This window comes from Lycorma delicatula, chromosome 2, assembly GCF_047948215.1.
Source record: "Lycorma delicatula isolate Av1 chromosome 2, ASM4794821v1, whole genome shotgun sequence".
Classification (NCBI taxonomy): domain Eukaryota; kingdom Metazoa; phylum Arthropoda; class Insecta; order Hemiptera; family Fulgoridae; genus Lycorma; species Lycorma delicatula.
Window position 1 is genome coordinate 209,876,907 of NC_134456.1, and position 21,250 is coordinate 209,898,156.

At 32.4% G+C, this 21,250-nt stretch overlaps 1 protein-coding gene across 4 annotated transcripts in view; it reads right to left on the reverse strand.

The window, feature by feature from the left end:
- The window catches only part of LOC142319627 (RNA-binding protein 45), a 50,468-nt gene that overhangs the window by 16,643 nt on the left and 12,575 nt on the right, over positions 1–21,250 (reverse strand). For all 4 annotated transcript variants that reach the window (XM_075357128.1, XM_075357131.1, XM_075357130.1 and 1 more), the window contains exons 4-6: positions 10,123–10,292; positions 1,971–2,119; positions 1,384–1,556 (exon numbers count right to left, since the gene is read on the reverse strand). In XM_075357128.1, the coding sequence (XP_075213243.1) occupies positions 1,384–1,556; positions 1,971–2,119; positions 10,123–10,292 (492 nt within the window). The remainder of the gene's footprint in view (positions 1–1,383; positions 1,557–1,970; positions 2,120–10,122; positions 10,293–21,250) is intronic.

The following is a 21,250-nucleotide window of genomic DNA, read 5'->3' on the forward strand; positions in this document are numbered from 1 at the left end:
GTTGACCGTCTATCTCTTAAGGAAAAATTTATGATGCATGTTACCTGTAAAATCGAAGAAAACCACCAATATAGTTTTTAAATTCAAGTGACTTTATCATGTTTTTTCCAGTCATGATGAACTTAAGACTCTTCCGCTGCAATGACTACCTGCTCCTATTGAGCAATGGTGGCACCTGTCTCAAAACTTTCCAAATCACACCTCATATATACAATGTACCTACTTCATATGGAGTAATACATAGATAACATTATGGTATCTTAGAATTTACATTATAAATTCAAATAAAGTTTTCTGTTCCACCATATATTTTTCGGTTAATAAAACTTATTCAAATTTTACCACTTTTGCCATTAGGTAAAAATGGTTGGACTTCTGCTTTGATATAGCTTGCTTTCACTATATTCTTGAAGTGCTGTCAATTACAAAACACAATTATGAAACAAAATAAATATGAACATTATATTTTGCCAAATAATTTAACAATCTCCAACCACATTAGAGTCCAAAAATAACAAAAATATGTAGACATCAAATGACCGATAACTGATAATGAGTAAATAAATGAATCAAATACTGCATTAAAAAAGTAATATCACTAATAATTTACTGTTTAAGATATCAATGTAGTAAAAATATCTGTCAAACATGTTTTATCAATAAGATTGTTAACACTGTAAATTCTGCAAATCAAAGTAGTTAATATAAATCAATATCCCTGAATAAACATAATAAAAATTGAATAAACCTAATGATAAACAATTCAATTTAATCATTTTCATAATTTATAAAAAATATGTTATTAATGCATCACATAATAATACATGCTGTATTTTTAAAAACAGAGTGTGCAGTAGATATTAATATTTCTATCAACATACATTAACAATACACAGCACAATCATAATCAATGTTAACAATTTTATTTTTAAAATTTTTAATTAACTTAAAAATTGAAAGCCGATAGAACTTTAAATTTACAGCTGATAGAGCTATGCTAAAAACTTAACACAGCTTATCAAACATTGTCTCTCAGAGATCAGTTCTGTTTTATTATTCTACAAGGGGGTTCATTTATTAATACTGAAATTGATAACCAGGATGAAGACACTGTACCCAAAACATACACAATTCACACATGCCTTTATATCTTTGGATACATTTGGATATCTTTGGATACGTTAACTAATTTTAATCCGTTGTTTTAATTATTACAATATATTAGTAATTATCCACAATATCAAGAAAGTGTGACTTAAATTACTGAATGCCTCTAAGATTTACTTTATTTAAATAAATCATTCATCATCACAATCATATTAGGGTCAATTTCTATCTCTAAAAATAGTAAAATTCTTTAATTACTAAAACTCCGATACTTACACGTTTGAATACAGATCTGATTTGTAACCAGAATATGATGTCGGACCGTAATCCATATCAGGTTTAACACTTATTCGATGACCAGGTGGATATTCAAATCCATGAAGTTTTTCCCTTGCATATGCTGCAGCTTGTGGAGTATTGTACTGAACTAAAACTTTCCTGCTGTTATACTAGAAAAAGAAATAAAAATATTTTTTATTTACACTTTAAACAATTCTAATTCAAATGTTTAAATAAAATGAAAGACGGGTACATTTTGCACATATCCAAAATTTATCTGATAAGGAGCTAATATACACAGATATTGACACTTGTACGGTGCAGTCAGGAAATAAAACTATTTACATTTTTTTTTTGCACGATTACTTTTGAAAAAAGTAAAATTAGACAAGAAAAGCAGAAAGTCAATAAAAGATGTGATACATCATCAGCCACAACTCACATTTACAAATAGTTACAACGGTATTACCAAACTGTTCAAAAAAGTAAGAAGTTCTGTCATAGTTTTGTTTTCACACAAAATTTCAAAACATATACATCTTGTTTGAACTAAACTATCAAGCAAAAGAAAGAAAAGTACTTACGGTACGACCGTCGCTTGTAAATCTGCAAGCTTCCATCCCAGGAATAATATTAAACAACTGAGAAACCATATCCAGATTTAATGATGGCACGACCAAAACACAGAGCCTTGTGTATCCATCTGGATTGGGAAAACCATTGATAATATCACCTGTAATGCAGTTGAATATTCTTTAACTTTTCTGTTTAATGTATTAAAAGAAAAACACACAAAGACATCAGAGCAAATATTTTTCCATTTAAATTGAGACATGTTTATCTCAAAAACTACACATTTTAGGAAAAAAATTTACCTAATAAAGTTTTTCCATTTCAAGGGTGAAATACATTCACAACTATGTTGTTATTGCTAAGGTGAAATAAAGTCAACTTAATTTTTTAAATAGGAACCTATATTTTCTTTATTGCAGAATCGAATTCTTTGCAAAAAAAATTAAATTTTTTATTTTCAAAAAATTGATAGTTTTTTAGCAATTCATCTTTAAATGTGCTATAGGCCTATTAAATTGATGTTTTTAGTTTCATTAGGTCTGGCCCAGCTGACAAGTTACATCCAGCTGATGTTAAATTCTAAATAAAAGAAAACTGAATTTTAAATAAAAAACAATCAATGCTAATAATAATGAAACCAACAATAGAAGAAAAAGAAGTTGAGCAGGTAAACAACAACTTTTTAAAATAGTATAAAAGTGAAGTTTAAGTTTCAAATGACATTTGTCTAAGTGAACATACTATCATCAGTGGCTTCAATTAATATTTTTATTACTTTATTAATCGCCAACTATTAAATTAATTAGTTTTTATTTATTGGAAATTATGAAACAATTTACAATTAGAGAAAAAACTACCTAATTTTGCTTTACGGGGAATGTCACTGAAATGTTGATCAGACACTAGCTTTGTATGCTCTACGACTCCCTGGTAGAAATACTCAAGTCGTGCTTCTGTGTACAGAATTGTAGAACAGTTAGTGATGCTGGAAGTGTGGGGGCCAAAAAATGGAACTGTCAAAATACTGTGACAGCAGAAAAAAATGAAATAGCAATGGCTGCGATGGTCACTATAGATTCTCATGTTAGTTCAAGAACTTCACGTGACTCCAGGATATCAAAAACCAGTGTTCTGAGAATATTAAAACACCTGAAATTCCATCCTCACCATATTTCACTGCATCAGGAATTACTTTAAATTAAGAGTAACATTTTGTCGATGGACGCTGGAAAAAGTGCAGGTAGATCAAAATATTTTCTATTTTTTGATAAATCAGGTTCTACTAATTATGGAGGAGTAAACAGACAATATGCATTACTGGGCAGTGCAAAATCCACGGTGGCTAAGGGAAATAGAACATCAATGTCCATGGATTATCACATGTTTGTTGCAGAATCATAGGCTGTACATAAAAATCAGAACCCATTATTTCGATGGAAATCTGAACGAAGGAGAGAAATACACAGATTTTGTAGATAATCAGTTGCCTTTATTGTTTGATGAATTAATTAACCAGAATATATAATAGGTTTCTCTTTGCCAGCCACTTTCCGGCGTTTTGGAAACGGAGACTTGGTGTTGTTCAAAAGTAGCGACAAAGATCTTACTGTTAGTTCTTCTTACCATCCACTAATGCTCTTGCCCATGATTGGCAAGGTTTTAGAGAAGGTCCTCCCTATATTTGCATATATATTGTTACATTGGCCACTGATCATTTGCTAATGGACAACCAGTATGGCTTCCACCAGTCCATGTAAACATGTATTTTTCTGAACATATCCGGGGCATTTAACAACTTATGGTGGCTCTCTGTACTGTTTCAGATGCAGAAACATAAGTGTACATGAAATAAACTATAAGTGCTCTCAAGTTATTTCACTCATCAGACTGTTTCCCTGCATGATGGCGGCTCGGAGGTTCATAAGACCTTAACTAAAGGATGCCCCTCAGGGCAGTGTCCTTCTTTGGATCATATAATTAAATTTGATGTTGCGTTTAAGGTTTCCATGTGGTTATCGTGTCATTGCTTATGCTGACAACGCGCTGCTACTGATTGAAGGGGATTCGTGTAACAAGAAAGAATTCAGAGCTGCTTGTGCATGTGAGACACTTCAACTGTGGAGTCTCCAACATAATATGATTTTCATTTTGCTTAAGGGCTGATTGGCTGCTTCCTGACGAATCCAGGCTCGAATGGCTCGTCTCCCCATTCAGTATGTTATGACTCAAAAATATTTGGGTGTTATCCATGATGAGAATTTTCGGTTCAAGGAACATCTACAATATGTAGCAAAGAAGTCCGCTGATGCTTTTTATGGAATCTGTAGTCATTCATTCCAATTGGGGGTTGAATTACCGTACCATGCATATCCTTTACAAAGGTGTCAGCAAAGCTATTATGCTGTATGCTGTGCCTGTCTGGGCTCACCGCATGGCTTTTAGGTATTGCGCGGACATTTTGCTGCGAGCCCAGCAACTCCTCTTGCTGGCTGTTATAGGCGATTACAGAACAGTCTCGCAGGAGGGCATCTCTGTTATAGCCACAGTCAAACCAATAGATATCTTGGCTAATGATTATAAGGAACACTTCATTTCCAAGGTAAATAACCTATTGATGTCAGAACAAAAGTAGGAGATTGAAGTCCGGGGGCCTTGTGTCTTGGCAGGTCAGGTGGGATGAATCCCCCAAAGGTCGCTACACGCATTGTATATTTCCTATAGTGTCTAATTCAGGTGCGATTTAGATGGGTCTCCCCCAATCGGTACATTACACAATTTCTCTCCAGGCATGGTGCCTCCCAGGCTAGACATATATGTCTAGAGCAAATCTTCCAAAGCTTGGACTGCACTAAACAAGTTGCTACAAATAAGGATACGACGGTATTTTGAGTTAATGATATTCAAAACCTTATTGATGGCATACAGTTTTGCAATAAATACATTTATAATATTAGGTAGACCACACATATAGATTCTGCTATTAAGAATAAATGCTAATCCAACAGTATCATTTTGTTTTGATCCATCTGTGAATACTATTGCGTCTGGGTTTATTTTGAAGAGAATATGGTAAAAATTTTGCTGAAAGACGATAGGTGGTGTTAATTATTTCTTGTACATGGTAAGATCAAAAATAAAATTTATAATGTTGATTCTCCACAGAGGATATCAACAGGGGGATAGGTTGGAAAAATAAAGAGGTATGTCTAAGTTTAAAAGCTGTAGTAACTACTGGAGACATACATCCATAGGTGTACTGAAACATGGATGGTCTTCATACCTTTATAAATTAGAATTCTCAAGAACTGCAGTAAAAGCCAGGTGATTCAGCTGCCAATTAAGACGGGCAAAGTAAGATGCTGAAAGTTGATCATGTCTATTCCAAAGTGATGGTTCACTGCACTCAACAAGTATGCTAGTGAAGGGCTTGATTTAAAAGCCCCTGTACCAAGACTGAGAGAAGCGTGATGTACAGCATCTAACATCTTCATGTTACATGTTCATATTACATGCTGAAGAGTAGGCAACACAGCTGTAATCTAAACAGGAACGAACTAAGGAATAATAAAATTATTATCGCAAATGATATGACAAATAATAAAATTTGTCATATCGCAACGTATATGACAAATCGGCACTCCAATTGGTGTTGCTAAGAATTCTTAGCACATCTAGCATTTTGGAACATTTTGTTTTTAGTTCTTTGATGTGTTTGACCCAAGTAAGGCGGCTATTAAAAAATACACCTAAAAACCTGATATCAGGAGAGATAGAAATTAACTCAACATTAAGAAACATTTAGGGAATGGAAGGGTCCTGCAGCTACGAAAAGAACACATTTTGTTTTCTCAGGTGAAAAGGTGAAGCCGAAACCTTGGACCAAGCTTCAAGGCGAGATATTGAGTTCTGTAGCAGTCTCTCTGATGTGGCTGTTGAATGGAACATAATGTATGGCAAAACCATCAACAAATAACGAGCATCAAAGGTGATGCTACTTGATAAGGAATCTCCAACATGAACATGGAAAGTTCAATCATTTAAGAAACCCCTTATAAATCAAGCATACTGCCCTTGACTCCTCATTCTTTAAGGGTGTTAAGAATACCACATTGCCAGGACGTGTCGTAAGCCTTTTTGATATCAAAGAAGATAGCGACAAGGCACTGGCGGAATAGGAAACCTTTTTGAATAGTTGCTTCCAGTGATACTAAGTGGTCAATGGAAGAACGTCCTTGGAAGAAACCGCATTGTACTAGACATAAATAATCATGTTTCTCTAAGAACCATGTCAACCTGCGATTCACTATTCTTTCCATGACTTTACATAAAACACTTTTCAAAGAGATAAGGTGGTAGCTTGAGGGGTTTGCTTTGTCTTTACCAGGTTTAAGTACTAGTACAACAATAGTTTCTCACCATACCGAACGGATAACTTGTGAGGAGAATAAACTATTAAAAATTCACATAGGAATGTTAGGTAAGTGTTGTAGCGCCGAATTAGGAAGGTGTGAGAGCATACTAAGAATAATGTTGTCAGATCCAGATGTTGTAAACACTCAGGTGTCATGAGTGTTTAAGTGCATGTGAAAACTCGTATGAAAATGGAGCATTTAATTCACTGACCAAATCACCAAGTTTAAGGATAGTACTTCCATCTGTAATTTGTTACTCTGAAATTCAGTACTGTATGATGAAGTAAGTGAAACTGAACAGAAACAATCTGCCAAAATACTTGCCACTGTACAAGGTGATGAAAGGAGTTCATGAGTGAGTCTAAGAATGGGTTGTTTTGATGATTGCACAAATCTTTTTCCACACAGGAGATGTGGGAGTCATGCGTGATATGGTGTCCACAAAATTCCTCCATGACTTCTTCTTAGTGTCTAAGAATACCCGATGACTAACCCCTCTAGCCTTACGGTACAATTGTAGGTATTCATTTGTAGGCCTACGGCAAAATTTTCACAGTGCTTGAAGTCGATTGCTAATAGCATTTTGGCAGTTAGCATTCCACCAAGCAATGGAAAGACGTTTTGGATTTCCAGTGTTTGTGGAATATAGCTATTAACATTGTCAAGTATCATAGATATAAAAGAGGTAAGTTTGTCAAAGTTCTTCACAATTATCATACTGTAATGGGAAGGTGTCATATGGTAACTGTTGCATACTGCCTTTTCAACAAGCTACCTCCGTGGTCTTTTATTTACCTTGCCTTTGACACCAGAAGCTACAGTAATTGGCCTGTGATCACCGCCATTAAGGTCATCATCACAAGCAAACCAATTAAAAGTAGGGAGTAAATTTGGTGAGCATAAGGAGAGGTTGATGTTTGACAGCGTACCAGAAGATGAAGACATAAATTTGTATGACCCATCATTCAGAAGACAAAAGGTCCTAGTCTTGTCTCACTCTGTTTTTAACATATTTCCTTGTGAGGAGCTAAAAGATGAGCCCCAGGAAATATGGTGGGCATTGAAGTCTCCAACTATTAATGACGGCAATTGAATTTGCGTGAGGAGATTATGGTGACAGATACAAATTACAGATATGCAATTTAAAGAGAACTGAGATTTTTACAGCAACAGCAGGAATGAGGGTAGCTAGTTGTAGCCTAATAGCCAACACCTCATTACGGATGAAAATAGCAACACCACCACTCTCTATACTATCTACAAGACAGTAATATCTCTCACATGTATAGCCTTGAGTTTACCACATCTTACTGTAACAGATATATTTCTTGGAAGCACATTAAAATGGTTCATGCGACCTCTAACATTCCACTGAATAATGCTCATAAAGGTAGTTTCAGATTCAGAAATACAGATAAATATATGAAAAATTAGTTGCAGGTGATCCGGTTTTTCTTTTCGTATTTTTAATTTTAAACAACTCTGTAGCCCTCGGGTCAGGCGATTCCTCAATCATATCCTCCAGTATACAAGGTGATGAGGATGAAATTTGGAAGAATGAGAAGTCACAGATGACAACCCAGAGGAGATGGTTATGTGGATTCCCTTGACAGGGAGCTTAGCAGATGGCTTACCGCCAGCTGTGATGAATACACCTGTCTGCACAGGTAAAACTTTTGAGACAGGAACTTTCAGAGAGATCCCACTGTTGGATTCACTAACTGCAGCTAAAGACTTTTTGTTAATCTATGTCAGCTCTGAAATAGTGGGTGTGAGCAAAGTAACTTAATCAGATAACACCTGAACAAGTTTTTTTTAGCTCACTGCAGGAGCCGCACTTCTGATTACCTGCATTTGTAGGAGCTTGTTTTGATGTAGCGGTGGCAAAAGATACATCTGGTTTAAACGGGTTCCTTGACTTAATTGTCTTTTTATATTCTCTGCATGCTGCCAGAAAAGATAACTTCTGCTCAGTAGAGATTCTGAGAACTGCCTTTACTTCCTTAAAAGTTGGGCAATCTCAGGACCGAGCTGTATGTGAACCACAGCAGTTTGCACATCTCTCCTCTTCCTGGCAGTTATTATTGTTGCCTTCCTTAGCATATTGAGCACAGATCTCCATTTTCAAGCAAGATATTGTAATGTGACCATATCCTTGGCATATAAAACATCATTGTGAATTCAAAATGAAAGGGCATATGAAACATCATTGTGGATTCAGAATGAAAGGTTGTTCTCAAACCAAAAGATAACCAACTTTTATTTTTTCCAGTGGTACTGCAAGTTTGAAAGTCAATATAAGAGACGATATGGAATGCCATATTCCATTCCACTCTACCATTTCATTATACACTTTACTTCTACAACATCTTGGGGACGAACCACCTCACCAGCTATTTCAGTGACATCCATGTCTTGACAAAAAATTACTCCTGTGCTCGTATTTAGGGTTTTGTGGCATTCTGCACTTATATTTATATTACCCATATTACGGAGATGGAGATGTAACATTCATCGTCTCTTAACTTCTTAACTTTTTCAGGGAACGACTTGAACCCATTACAACACTGTTTATTAGGAAAGGTAAAACCTTATGAAGGGAACCCCACCTTCCTAACTATTTCGAAGAACTAAAAATCTGATGTTCTTGTACTGCAGACTTGACGTGTCATGTTTAAACCAATATTATGGTCTGAACTGTTATCCTTGTCAGACAACGAGGTCTTTTCACTAGACTATTAGTGGTGGTTTTTTCAGATGGACCATCAATCATCATGGAGTTAATTTGAGGACTTGAAATTTTGATCCCACGAGTATCAGCGATATAACAGACCACTCCAGCAGAATGCATGCATACTGGAGCTAGAGCTAAATACATCTGGGTTCACGCAGGTGCCAGAGGACATCATTCGAGACTCACTATATACAGCCATTCAACCATCAGCACGATAGTTTCCACCTTGGGTTACGGTTGCATTTCGTAAGATGTCGCAACACCACCAAGTGTAACTCTAAGAAGAAACAGTGTAGGTGTTGTTGTGTAGTTGTGTAAGGGTATATGTCAATTTGTGTAGAGTTCTTAGTATAGTGTAAGTGTAAAGTGTACTGCAGCTCTGGGTGTAGTGGGAAGAAAAGCTACAGAGGCTAGGGCCGTGGGGACACTAATCCCTAAAGTCTTAAAGAATAAGACTCCCCGTTGGGGAAAGGCGACTTACAGTAACAACGGACAACTGACAACAGGAAAAACCTCAACTTTTGTAACATGGTGTTTTAGGAAGTAGCCAGATTCATATAGATTAGGTTGAAATGAAGAAGATCTTATGGTAAACAACAGAAGAGAAAATTTCATGAAACTATTGCAAAGTTAAGCTAGATTCACAGACCATACATGTAAGACATCTGGGTTTAATTAATTCAGAAACAGAAAGGGGGTATTATATAAAGGATAAAAACAAAACTGAAAAAACAGATCACTGAGAATGTAGGATTTGTAAATAGATAGTTAAAAAACTGATCACAGAACATAAAGGAATGAATTTAATCAATTTACTGATGATTTATAAAAAAATCAACATTTTTGAAAATGAATAGTGATAATTTTTAAAGAACGGTTATTACTGACATCAAATTAATAAAATAAATATTATAATTAAAATGAAAATATGTAATTACTAACCAAAGTGTATATACTTTATAATTAAATAGCAATAAAAATTTATTATATAAAAAAAGAAGAAAATTTGTAAATTACCTGATCCAGAAGGGAACATTGAATTTCTGTCTGAAAAATTTGATAAACTTTGTAAAGAAGTAACAGGAGGCATATAATTATGGCGATCCTGAGGACTTTCTTTTGGTCTTGCAAACACAGCCTTGAAGCTACGATCACATTCCTCATAAGCCTTTGCAGCATGTGACATCCTACAAATACATAAATTTTAAAAAATTACTCCAACATTACACAAATCTTTTTTTTCTTACTTCCTATGTCAATCTTCATGAGGGCCACTAATGAAAATATTTAACGTGTAACCTGTGCCAATAACAAAACAAATTAATTCCAAACAAATTATTTTTTAGTTATATGTAATAAATAAAGGTTTTTACAAACTTACCTTATTGGTTTGTAAAATATAAATTTGTAAAAATTTGACTACAAGAGTGACACTCTTGTAGTCATCTTCATGGAAAAAAGATTAACCTCCATTGAAAGAAAAAACCATCAACTAATGTTGATACATTAACTCCAGCTAATGCATCTAAAACAACATGCAGTGATAGTTTTAAGAGGAAAATGAACGCTAGAGACATTCATCATAGTATAAAAACTGTGATGATGAAAAGTGCTGATTCAAGTGTTTACATAACAGACCTTGGTACAATGCACTTTCAACTATAACAGATTACATTGAGTTGGTCACCCTGTAAAAAAAAAAATAGCAAAAACCTCCCTAAGTTGCATCAGATTCAGTGTGTGCCAGATGACATGTACGGTACTGCCATTACGGTACAGTGCATGTTATGATTGAAAAGAAACTCGTTAAAATATTAATTGTTCGTTTAGTTAAATCTGAACATAAGTAGTAGTTTTATTACATAAATGTATTTAACCAGGGTGTATGTATGTATATATATATATATATATAAAAGGAAGATTTAGGCTCTGGTCCTTTGTTTTTAAGATGTCTACGGGCAATACCACCAGCAAAAGAAAAGTTAATTTGTCTTTAAGCCAGAAACTTTAAATTGTTAAAGAATACAGTACAAGTGTGTGAATATTGTGTGAGAAATATGGCATTAAAAAAAACTGGACATTCGAAAATGAAGGACAAACTTCTTAAATTTTCAACAAATTATAGTTTTTCTATGACCAATTCATAAATTGAACAAAAATATAAGAGAGTAGACATTAATCAGAATCTGGAAATTCTGTATTAAAATGGTAGAAAGGTTAGTATAAGCAGAGTGGACCGAAAAGTCATTTAGGACCGAAAAATTTGAAGTCGGTGATAGTTAGCTAAGCAGATTTAGAAATCATCACTGCCTAGTTATGTAACTCATGGTGAAGCTGCAAGTGCCCCCGTTGAAGAAGTAGAACTATTTAAAGCCAACTTGGGCCAGTTCGTCAGACGAATCTTTACACCTATCCCAAATATACATAACCCAGATAGTGGTATATTTTGGAGGCCTCTTCTGTGAAATACCCAGGCACTAAAACACAAAAAAAAATCATAGTTCCAACTATTAACATACCCGCCGAGGTGAAACTAGTTTCATCTGTGAAAGACACTGATCTAAAATGTCAATCTTGCCTCTAAATTCTTGAACCGTTGACAGTAGTGAACCCTTTAGCGTAATCAGCACTAGTTAGCTCATGGAAAACCTGTATTCCATACAAATAACATTTCTGCATTCTCCTCGCTTCTGTGTGGGCTGGAACCTAGTGAAATGTTCTTTTACCAGCTTAGTCTCTGCAAAGATTTACAGGAAGATCTTGTAATTGGCGCTTTAATGTCCTGTACGACCAGTGTTGTTAAAACTGACTTGTTTCTGGCATGTTTCTGGTCTAACACTAAACCTGTTTCATGAAATAGTTCTTCCAGAACTTTAGCAGACACACAACATGAGATTTTGTGTCTAAATATGTTACAATCATGAATATATGTTCAACAGTTAAATGCATTTTAATAAACAACACACGATTACCCAACCCTGTTCAAAAGTCAGTGCCTGACAGACTGGCAATACTGAAATGTACAGTTGATAAACAGTCCTCCCTACTCAATCTCCAGTCTTACAAACATCTTCCACATTGTTTTACCCTCACACCAATGAATGGATTTTAACAAAAAATTTCAGAGTGACGGACAGGACCTTTTTAAGTTGAACACTCTGCATTTCTGTAATTGTATTTTAGATATAAAAATACTATTAATTTTTATATTTGTTGTTGTGTTTTGGTAAAATTATCTTGGTATTCTTTATTTTGCTTTCTATAACCTTTTTCTTTAATCTCATCATCAAAAGCAATTATTATTGTCATTCGTTTTATTTTGTATATTTCTTTTTTGAGTCTATTTTTATTGTTTTGTATTATGAATTGCTCTAAATATCATTTTTTTATATGTATTAATTTTTTGTGACCATGGGCGATTAGAATTTAAATATATTGTAATATTATTTGTTGTGGGTTTTCTATAGACTTGTGTTTCTATTTGATTGTTTACTTTATTTCGATTTCAATATCTAAAAAATATATTTCTCTTTTATTTTCTATTTCATATGTAAATTTTAAATTCTTACTGTAATTGTTAAGTTTATTTTAAAATGATCAAATATTGTTACTTACAGTCAGGTTATACATGACTAAAAATATCATCTACATATCTTATCCACAATATTTGGTGTGTATAATATGCCATGACTATTTATTTTCAAAACCTTACATAAATACCTCAGACATAATAACAGATATAGGTAACACTTTTGTTTGTAAATAACAATTATTCTCATACTCAAAGTAATTTCAGACAAATATTGCTTATAATAGTGAAATTTCTAATGTCTTGTCAATTTGTATGTTAGGATACATGTTTGAGATATCATAACTTACCATTTTTATATTATAATTAATTTATTTATGACTTTGTAACCATTTTTTACATTATGTTTACGGGTTAGTTTAATTTTTATCCTAAGTACCTATTCTTATCTATTATTTTAGCTATAAATATGCAGGAGCTGTTTTAAAATTTATTAAAGGTCTATTTACATAATTTTGGAGAGCCAGTGAGTTTTCAGTTTCTATTTAGATATTACATTTTTTACAATTCTTAAATATTTTTGGGGTTTTTATTTTTATTAAATACTTCCTTCAATATAATTATTCTTAAGTTCTTTGTATTGTCTTTGTGCATAATAATTGGTGTATACTTAATCTGATTTTAATATGTCATTATCATGAATGTTATATATATATTTAATTTTTATTCAAACTGTCCACTTCATCAGTATTAAATTTAGTATCAATTGTAATGTTCTTGATTATATTACGCTTATCACACTATCAATTAAATTAAATTTGAAAGCATTTGTAATTATTAAAATTTCTTTTATAAAAAAATGTATTAGTAAATTATAATAATTGTTAAGAAAATTAGATTCATTGAAATTCTTATGATATAAATTGTGTTTTTCATTGTATTTATTGTTATTATGATTCCAAGTTTCATTTATTTTCTTATCAAGATTTTTATTTCATTTTTCTTTGCGTTTATCTTTTTCATTATCAATTAAATCTCACATATAGTAAACTGTAAATCCTAATTTCTTTAAGTATTTCTAAATGTAGTATATATAATCTATTATGAATAATAACTTGTCTCTTGTAATAATTTCCTTTTAATTATGACTTTTTTGCATAACTTTTTTCTCTTTTAGGTATACAATTTTTAGGGTTTTTTATTTTTAATCACATATTTGGGTGTTTTTTTTTTGCATTCCAAACATGTTTTATTAAATTTGTGTATTAATTTTAATAGTTTAAACTGTAATTTATAGAATTTGAATATGATTTTGCTTTGTTAGCATTTGAAATCATTTTTTGAATATTCAAGTTATTCAGTAACATTTTGACCACTGTATTAATAAAATTCAATATTATAGAAATATAAAACACAAATACACATAATTAGAAAGTTAAAGTTACCATATTACTATTTCAGTTTTTATATTTGGTTTATAGGTAATATAATATAATACATTTGGTTTATTATTATTTCTAATAATTGGTTTTCACAGCATTCCCCATCTTCAATTGGCATTAAATTCTATATTTATTACATTAAAACCTTTTTTTTATGATTTGTCATTTTTTCCCATTTATAATATTTTCTATTGTCAAATTTTAAATGATATTATAAACGAGCAAATTTTTTTAATATAATATAAAATATTTTAGAAAGTTATTTGTAAACATGTTGAAAGGAAAGTATATTTCATTACCTAAAATAAAATGTCAACTAAGTTTCAAGCAAAAAAAAAAAAAAAAATCATCAGAAATTCTCAGTTTTACAACCACGAAACGTAAACTTGCTTGAGTTTTAAAATTGTATAAAAATTTATTAATATACTGCAAACTTCATTTAACTTCCATCAATTACAATTTTTGCTGGTTTCTAGTTCGATAACCATTATAGGATATATGTGAAATATAAAATAAGCAGGTGGATATAGAATTGAAGAGTGAGACAAATACAATAGTGTAGAAGTAGGGAATCCTGCTAATATAATTATATATTATATACCTAACCGTTTTTCAAATTAGATTTACTAACATATAAACCACTTATTAATTTTATAACTAAAAACAGAACATGGCCAGAAACGTAAAGGAATTGAAAACTAAAACAGTCATAACACAGGATGGCATAGAAAATAGAAATAAAATTACAGACCAGAACAGAGATAAAAATGATTCATACTGATGTATATCCATATATCACCATATTCATGGTGATATATGCCACAAGAAATCAACTCTAGTGTGGTCAACTACTTCTCTGTACACAGCAGGTTGTCGTTTTCATATCCCAGTTAAAACGTATGTGACTATCCTGTAGCAACATGCGGTAATGGTACCAAAAGCCTGAAGGGAGGACTGAGGTTCCAAATATTCATATTCACTTCTTTAACTCCAGGCCTGCTCAAAGGCAAATTTATGAATTTTAACTGTATATTGATTGTATAAAAGAGACTAAGTACCTGGTTTAAAAGCTCTTGCCTTCAGCACTTGTCGATCCTGGCCTGTCATTTAGTTAGAAGCTAGAAAACGCAGTAACCTATAACCTAACCCATCACACTCTGCAATGATAAGATCAGTCTTGAACTTGACTGCTGAAATATTATACACCTGTTTACTCTCGATCAATAATATTTAAAAGAAAGCACGTAGATCATCCAACAGCTTCATGTCGCTCGATGCATCCTCCATAGTCCGATGACATCGCTAGGTTATATGCACAACAGTAGCAGAATAAGCTTCCCTGCACCAGGTTGTTCAGAAATATCTTTGGACTGCCTTAAACAGTCTTATAGGAGAAGGACCCAAACAGTCTTATTCAGAAAGGAAGAACATTGATCCATGTGCGATAAACTGATTATAAAATCTCAATGTAGGAGGTCACTGAAGCCGAGAATAAAGCCAGAGATTATCAGAAGAAGCCTGATCTGTTTCCTCAACTCTCAGCTGCCTACAGACTGGTGAAATTTGGACCACATAGTTACCTTATTAACTCTTAGTATAGTAAGAGCAGTATGCAGCATCGCTGCTGAGGATGCTAGGATACTCTCGAGCAACAGGCCTCCTTAAGCCATCGAAGGCAAGAAAACATCAGCGGAAAGTCAGCTGCCACAGAACAGGAACACCTTAGAAAATGATTGCACAACCAGAAAAAAACAAAGAGTTACGAATAAAGTAAACAGACACCATCTTTCCAAGTCAAAGTATAGAAAAAACAAATCTTGTAACCCTGCCTAAAGTGACAGTAAGGGTAGCAGAACATGGCAGAAGAGTCTGCCGCTGAGGTATCGCAACACCTACCATAAACCAACAGATATTCAAATAAGGTTAGATGATCAAAATCCCCCAGGGGATTATAAGTTGTAATAAACAAATCCATAATAATAAAACCTCAGCGAACAGAAGAAAAATTGTTTCATTCTTGCTCCTATCTCTTCTGTCTGGCAACAACAGCATTGAGTTAACCAAAAAATTAAAAAAAAAAAATAGAAACAGATCGAAAAAACATTGTTATTACCTATGACATTACAGATGTATGTAACTCATTATAAAAAATACTAGTAAAAATATTATAGATTATTAATAAAGTGATATCACTATTAAAACTGAACAAAAGCCAAAATTAATCTACAGTAATGTTTACACATAAAACATACACATATATTGTTTAAAAGTAGAAATTTTAAAAACGGTTTGCCTATAAAGGTAGCATATTATTCCACAAAGTAATTTTTCAATAGATCTAAACGGAAGATGTAACAGATATCAACAATAAAAATAATTTATTAATACAGAGATGACATTTTAGTCACCTCAACACTTAGTCCAATTTAGTTGTCTTTTTTTTTATCATTTACAATAAACAAATCAATTCAGAGTGTGACATACTATTTAAAAACTTATTTTCATAAAAACATTGTACAGACTTTAGAGATGCAAAACAGTACGTTTCACTTTTTAGACATAAATTTAGAAAGGATTAAAATAAATTACGAATGGGCATCTATCGAAAGCTAATCAAAAAGACAGAAACTTATCGTAGTATGATTAACAGAGCCCAAACTGTAAGTACAGAATGAGTGCACATAATGTTGAGTTTGAATAAAGAAATAATTTATAGCAAGTGAATATGATTACAACATAAATACCATAATTTAAATTAATAATTAATAAATGTCAACTAAAAAATCATAATAAAATAAATAATAAACAAAAAGTATGCCTTTTAATTATAAAACAAACATAAATTGTTTTTTTCAAAAATATTTTAATTATAAAATTGGTTTTAAAACTATAAATAAAAAATGTAGATAAAATAATTAATGACAAATGTAACTCTAATATTTGAAATAAAGCAGATATTAAGGTACAATTTGGAAAGGAATTATAAAAAAAACGACAAAAATGATTATCAGAAATAAAAAGAGCTAAATATTAAAAATTAAAAACATGAATGCTGAAAAAAAAACATTGCCGACAAACATTGCTCTTTTGTTCTGGTTTTTTTCCATCATGATTGTGTAATAACTAGCAAATTTTGAATTTTGAAAATTGGAACATTTCCAAATAACCGTTATCTGTTAAGATTGAGAGTGTACCTGATGAGTGAGAAAATTAGCCTTTAACCTACTAAACAAATACCGCATTTGAATTTTGAAAATCGGATGATTGTTTACAGAGATATTGCAAGAGCATCTCATCGCACCTCTCAAAACAGTGCCACAGGGGTACCCTGGATTGTTACCAGTTGATGGTGATGTTTGGTCTAGCCTCACACAAGGTGCTAGCATCACCTCACCACTCTAGCCTCACACACAGTTCCCATAGGAAACCCATTATTATTAAACAGTAGTTTTTTTAATTTAATATTATTTTAATTAATGTAAATTCATTCTATTATTTTGTAATTTTATTCATTCGATTGATTTTAATCATTCAACTCAATCCCTGCTAAAAGAGTAATAAAGGCTCACAATTCACAGTTCATTAATTCAATTCATTAAAAAAAAAGTTGGTGCTTCAATTGGCAAATCACTACTACATACATTTTTATAAATACATACATATATATAACACATTCATATTTATTTTATAGATTATGACATTCCCCCGAATACATAAGGATTCCAGGGTCATTCATCTAAATTGGTTTGTCTGTTGAGCTGTTACAGAAGAACAAACAAATACACACACCCTAAATAAAATTGTGGCGCAGAGCAAACTAATGGTGGCTCAAAAACAAGTCGACCTAACTAATGTGACATCCCCTTGTAAGATTCAAATATTTCATTAATTAAGATTTTATTTGGCTATAGCTCTGGAACTAATGAAAATAAGTACCACTTATGATATAACATTGAAAAGCTCTCAATAAGGGCTTATTACCTCAGTTAAGAAAAAGTAGTTCAAAACCTAAATTTTTGGATTTTGGACTTTTTTGGACACTTTTGGTACAGCAGATTGCAATCAAAAGGGGTATGCACAATTAGATGTTACAACAGTCCTAAATCCGAAATTTCAGTATCCTACAGCTAATTGTTTGGGATTTATGCGAGATACATAATACGTACACACATACAGATGTCATGCTGAAACTAGTCAAAATTGGTTCAGGGATGGTAAAACTGGATATTTCTATTGAAATCTGAAAAGCAAATTTTTTGCGATCACAATACTTCCTTTACTTCACACAAGGAAGTAAAAAAGGATTCTTTATTTAGCGGGAGAGTCATCGGCGCACATCCGGCCAATGCATCATGTGGTCTGCTCTGCACAAATAGCAGCAGCTGGACTGGCAACTAACACAACCTCACATAATCCAATTCCCTATTACCAATATGATTAGTGTTAAAACACTATATTTCAATCAAAAACTATTAAATTCTACATCTACTCAATCCTTGAGCCTATTTTAAATATAAAAATGCCAAAATGTTCAGAAAAATATTCTCTATAAACTAATACTTGTTTTCTTAGAATATTTCTGTAAAGTACTTAATATTCTCACAAATATGAGGATATGAATGTGTTGAGGGTCCAGGGGGTAGAGCTTCTAGGCTAAATGACCAGACAAGTGAAGCAAGACCTGACTGGCTAGTAATACATAATTAAGATGAAGCAACATTAGAGAACAAGAATAAAGAAAATAAAGAGAGAGAGAGAGAGAGCAAGAGAGGGGGAAGAAAGAGAGAGGGGAAGAGAGAGGGGGGAAGAGAGAGAGAGAGAGAGAGCAAGAGAGGGGGAAGAAAGAGAGAGGGGAAGAGAGAGGGGGGAAGAGAGAGAGGGATAGAGAGGGGCGGGGGGAGAGAGAGAGAGAAAGAGCAAGAACATGCTAACATGATCAAAACATAGTGCCCATCAAAAAATGTTTAAACATTTAAGATTTTTTCTTAAATGTTTATGAACAATAAATAACAGTAATAATAATCATAAAATAAATTAATAAATTTTACTACTATAAATATTTTCAATATCATAGCAGATTAACTACTTTCGATACAAATAAATCTTTACTGAAAATACTATAGATTATCAATTTCGAATCGTAAATATGATTTTTGTGGCCCTTTAGTTACAATTAAACATATATATATATATATGTGTCCACATCTCTGTATAGCCTATGACAATCCCTGTAACGCAAGGATTCCATCGCGGGGTCATACATCTAAATAGGTTTGGTCATTGAGCTGCTGGTGGAATAAACAAATATACATACATACACCCTAAAAACATTACACTCCTTTTTGAGCAGTCATGTAAAAATAGTAATAAAATCCAGCTTTCAGAAACATTTACAAGAGCATGTAATACAATAAATAATACATGGTGCTAAGAATTTCAATACTTTCTCAAATACACACTACATGTATAAAGTCAAAAAGCAGCATTTTCTAATAATTTAAGTAGCAAGCTACGTAGTTTTTAATGGGAATAAAACCAACCATTCCTACTAACTTATGCTAAGGTATGGATAGACTGCTTCTTTAAAATAACATAGTGAAAGGGTCAGTGTTCAAAATGTAAATTTGTCATAATTACCCCTGAACCGAAAATCAGGAAAAAAGTTTCAAATTTTACTAGACACAGTGATTATGCCGAGCTACATTATCGGATTATTATATGTACAAAATTTCAAGAAAATTATAGAACCATTTTTTAAAAGTTGGATTTTCCTCCTGCAGGAAATAGTAAACTACCCTTAAATATCTGAAGATATTGCAGAAATAACATCATGAATGTGCGCTTATGTACATACGCCCAATATGAATAATGATCATTGTATAAACCATTTTTCAGAAACTCAGAAACAAACTAAATGGATTTTCCAATGGAAATTTGAAAATCAAATTTTTGGTCCTTTATAAGTTTCTCCATGTACTACCCGTATAAATTTGAGAAAACAGAAATACATTACTTGATAAGATTAGGATAAACAAGCAGGCCGTCTGTGTAGAAAAATATGTCGATAACAGAAATCAATATAAACGATTATTTATGTTTCAAGAAAATGCATAATAAAAATTGCATGTGTTTTATGTGTTAACATAAGATTTCACGAGTTGTAAAATGATGTTATCATGATGCCAGTCATGATGTTTGAAAACATCATGACTGGCTTAGAGAGTGTACAATTAATTTGTATGTAATTAATTCCAATAATCTGAACTTGTATTTAGAAAGATATATAGATAATGGTGCTAAAAAACAGATTTCATTGTCTACAAGTGGATTGTAATAACAACAGAACAGGTGATTTTATATTAATGATAGAGATGGTAAAAATAAATCTCATTGCCTTAATAATGCTACACAACAAGATTAATCTTTTTTTTTAAAAGAACAAAATATGTTATCCTAATAGAACTTTCCATGCTGAATTCAAATATGCAAATAGATTTTCTTCATCACCCATCATTTTTTTGTAATAAATAAGTAAACTTTAAAAAGGTATAATAATTTACATGCACGAAGGACACTGTTCAATTTCCCAAAAATATGGTAGTTGTTTTACTTTTCAGCATCTGTTTAATGTCTAACAATAACTTGCAACTTCTGCACAATTCTCATTCTTACACTCCACTATTGCTGGCACCACACGACTGAGAAAAATTGCTGGTGGAAACGCTCCTGTGCTCATCACTGACAGCGCTAAGATTGTTCAGAAAGAAATCCAAGAGAATTGTGCAAATTGTCCAATGTGAATCCAAGAAATGAATTTTTAGGGACATATTTATACTCCATGTGTTTGTATAACTACAATAATTCACCAACATCATGATAGTTATGGGATTTATGATTTCCTATGACATCTTGCACAACACTTTTAAATGACTTCCGTGCTGACTTTTTGACTTTGCTAAACTGTTCTGGGAACTGTCCATTGCTAATCAAAGTTATTATTTGGTGACCTACAGAAATTTCTTTCTCAATTTTATCAACGCTAACATGAAGAAATTTTTCTTTCAAGTAATGAATCCAGTGAAATTTTTATCCCTCACCTTAATAAAGTTTTTGAAAAACTTTAATTTTATATGGAATGGGGGTATAAGAATAATTTTAGGGGATGTAAATACAT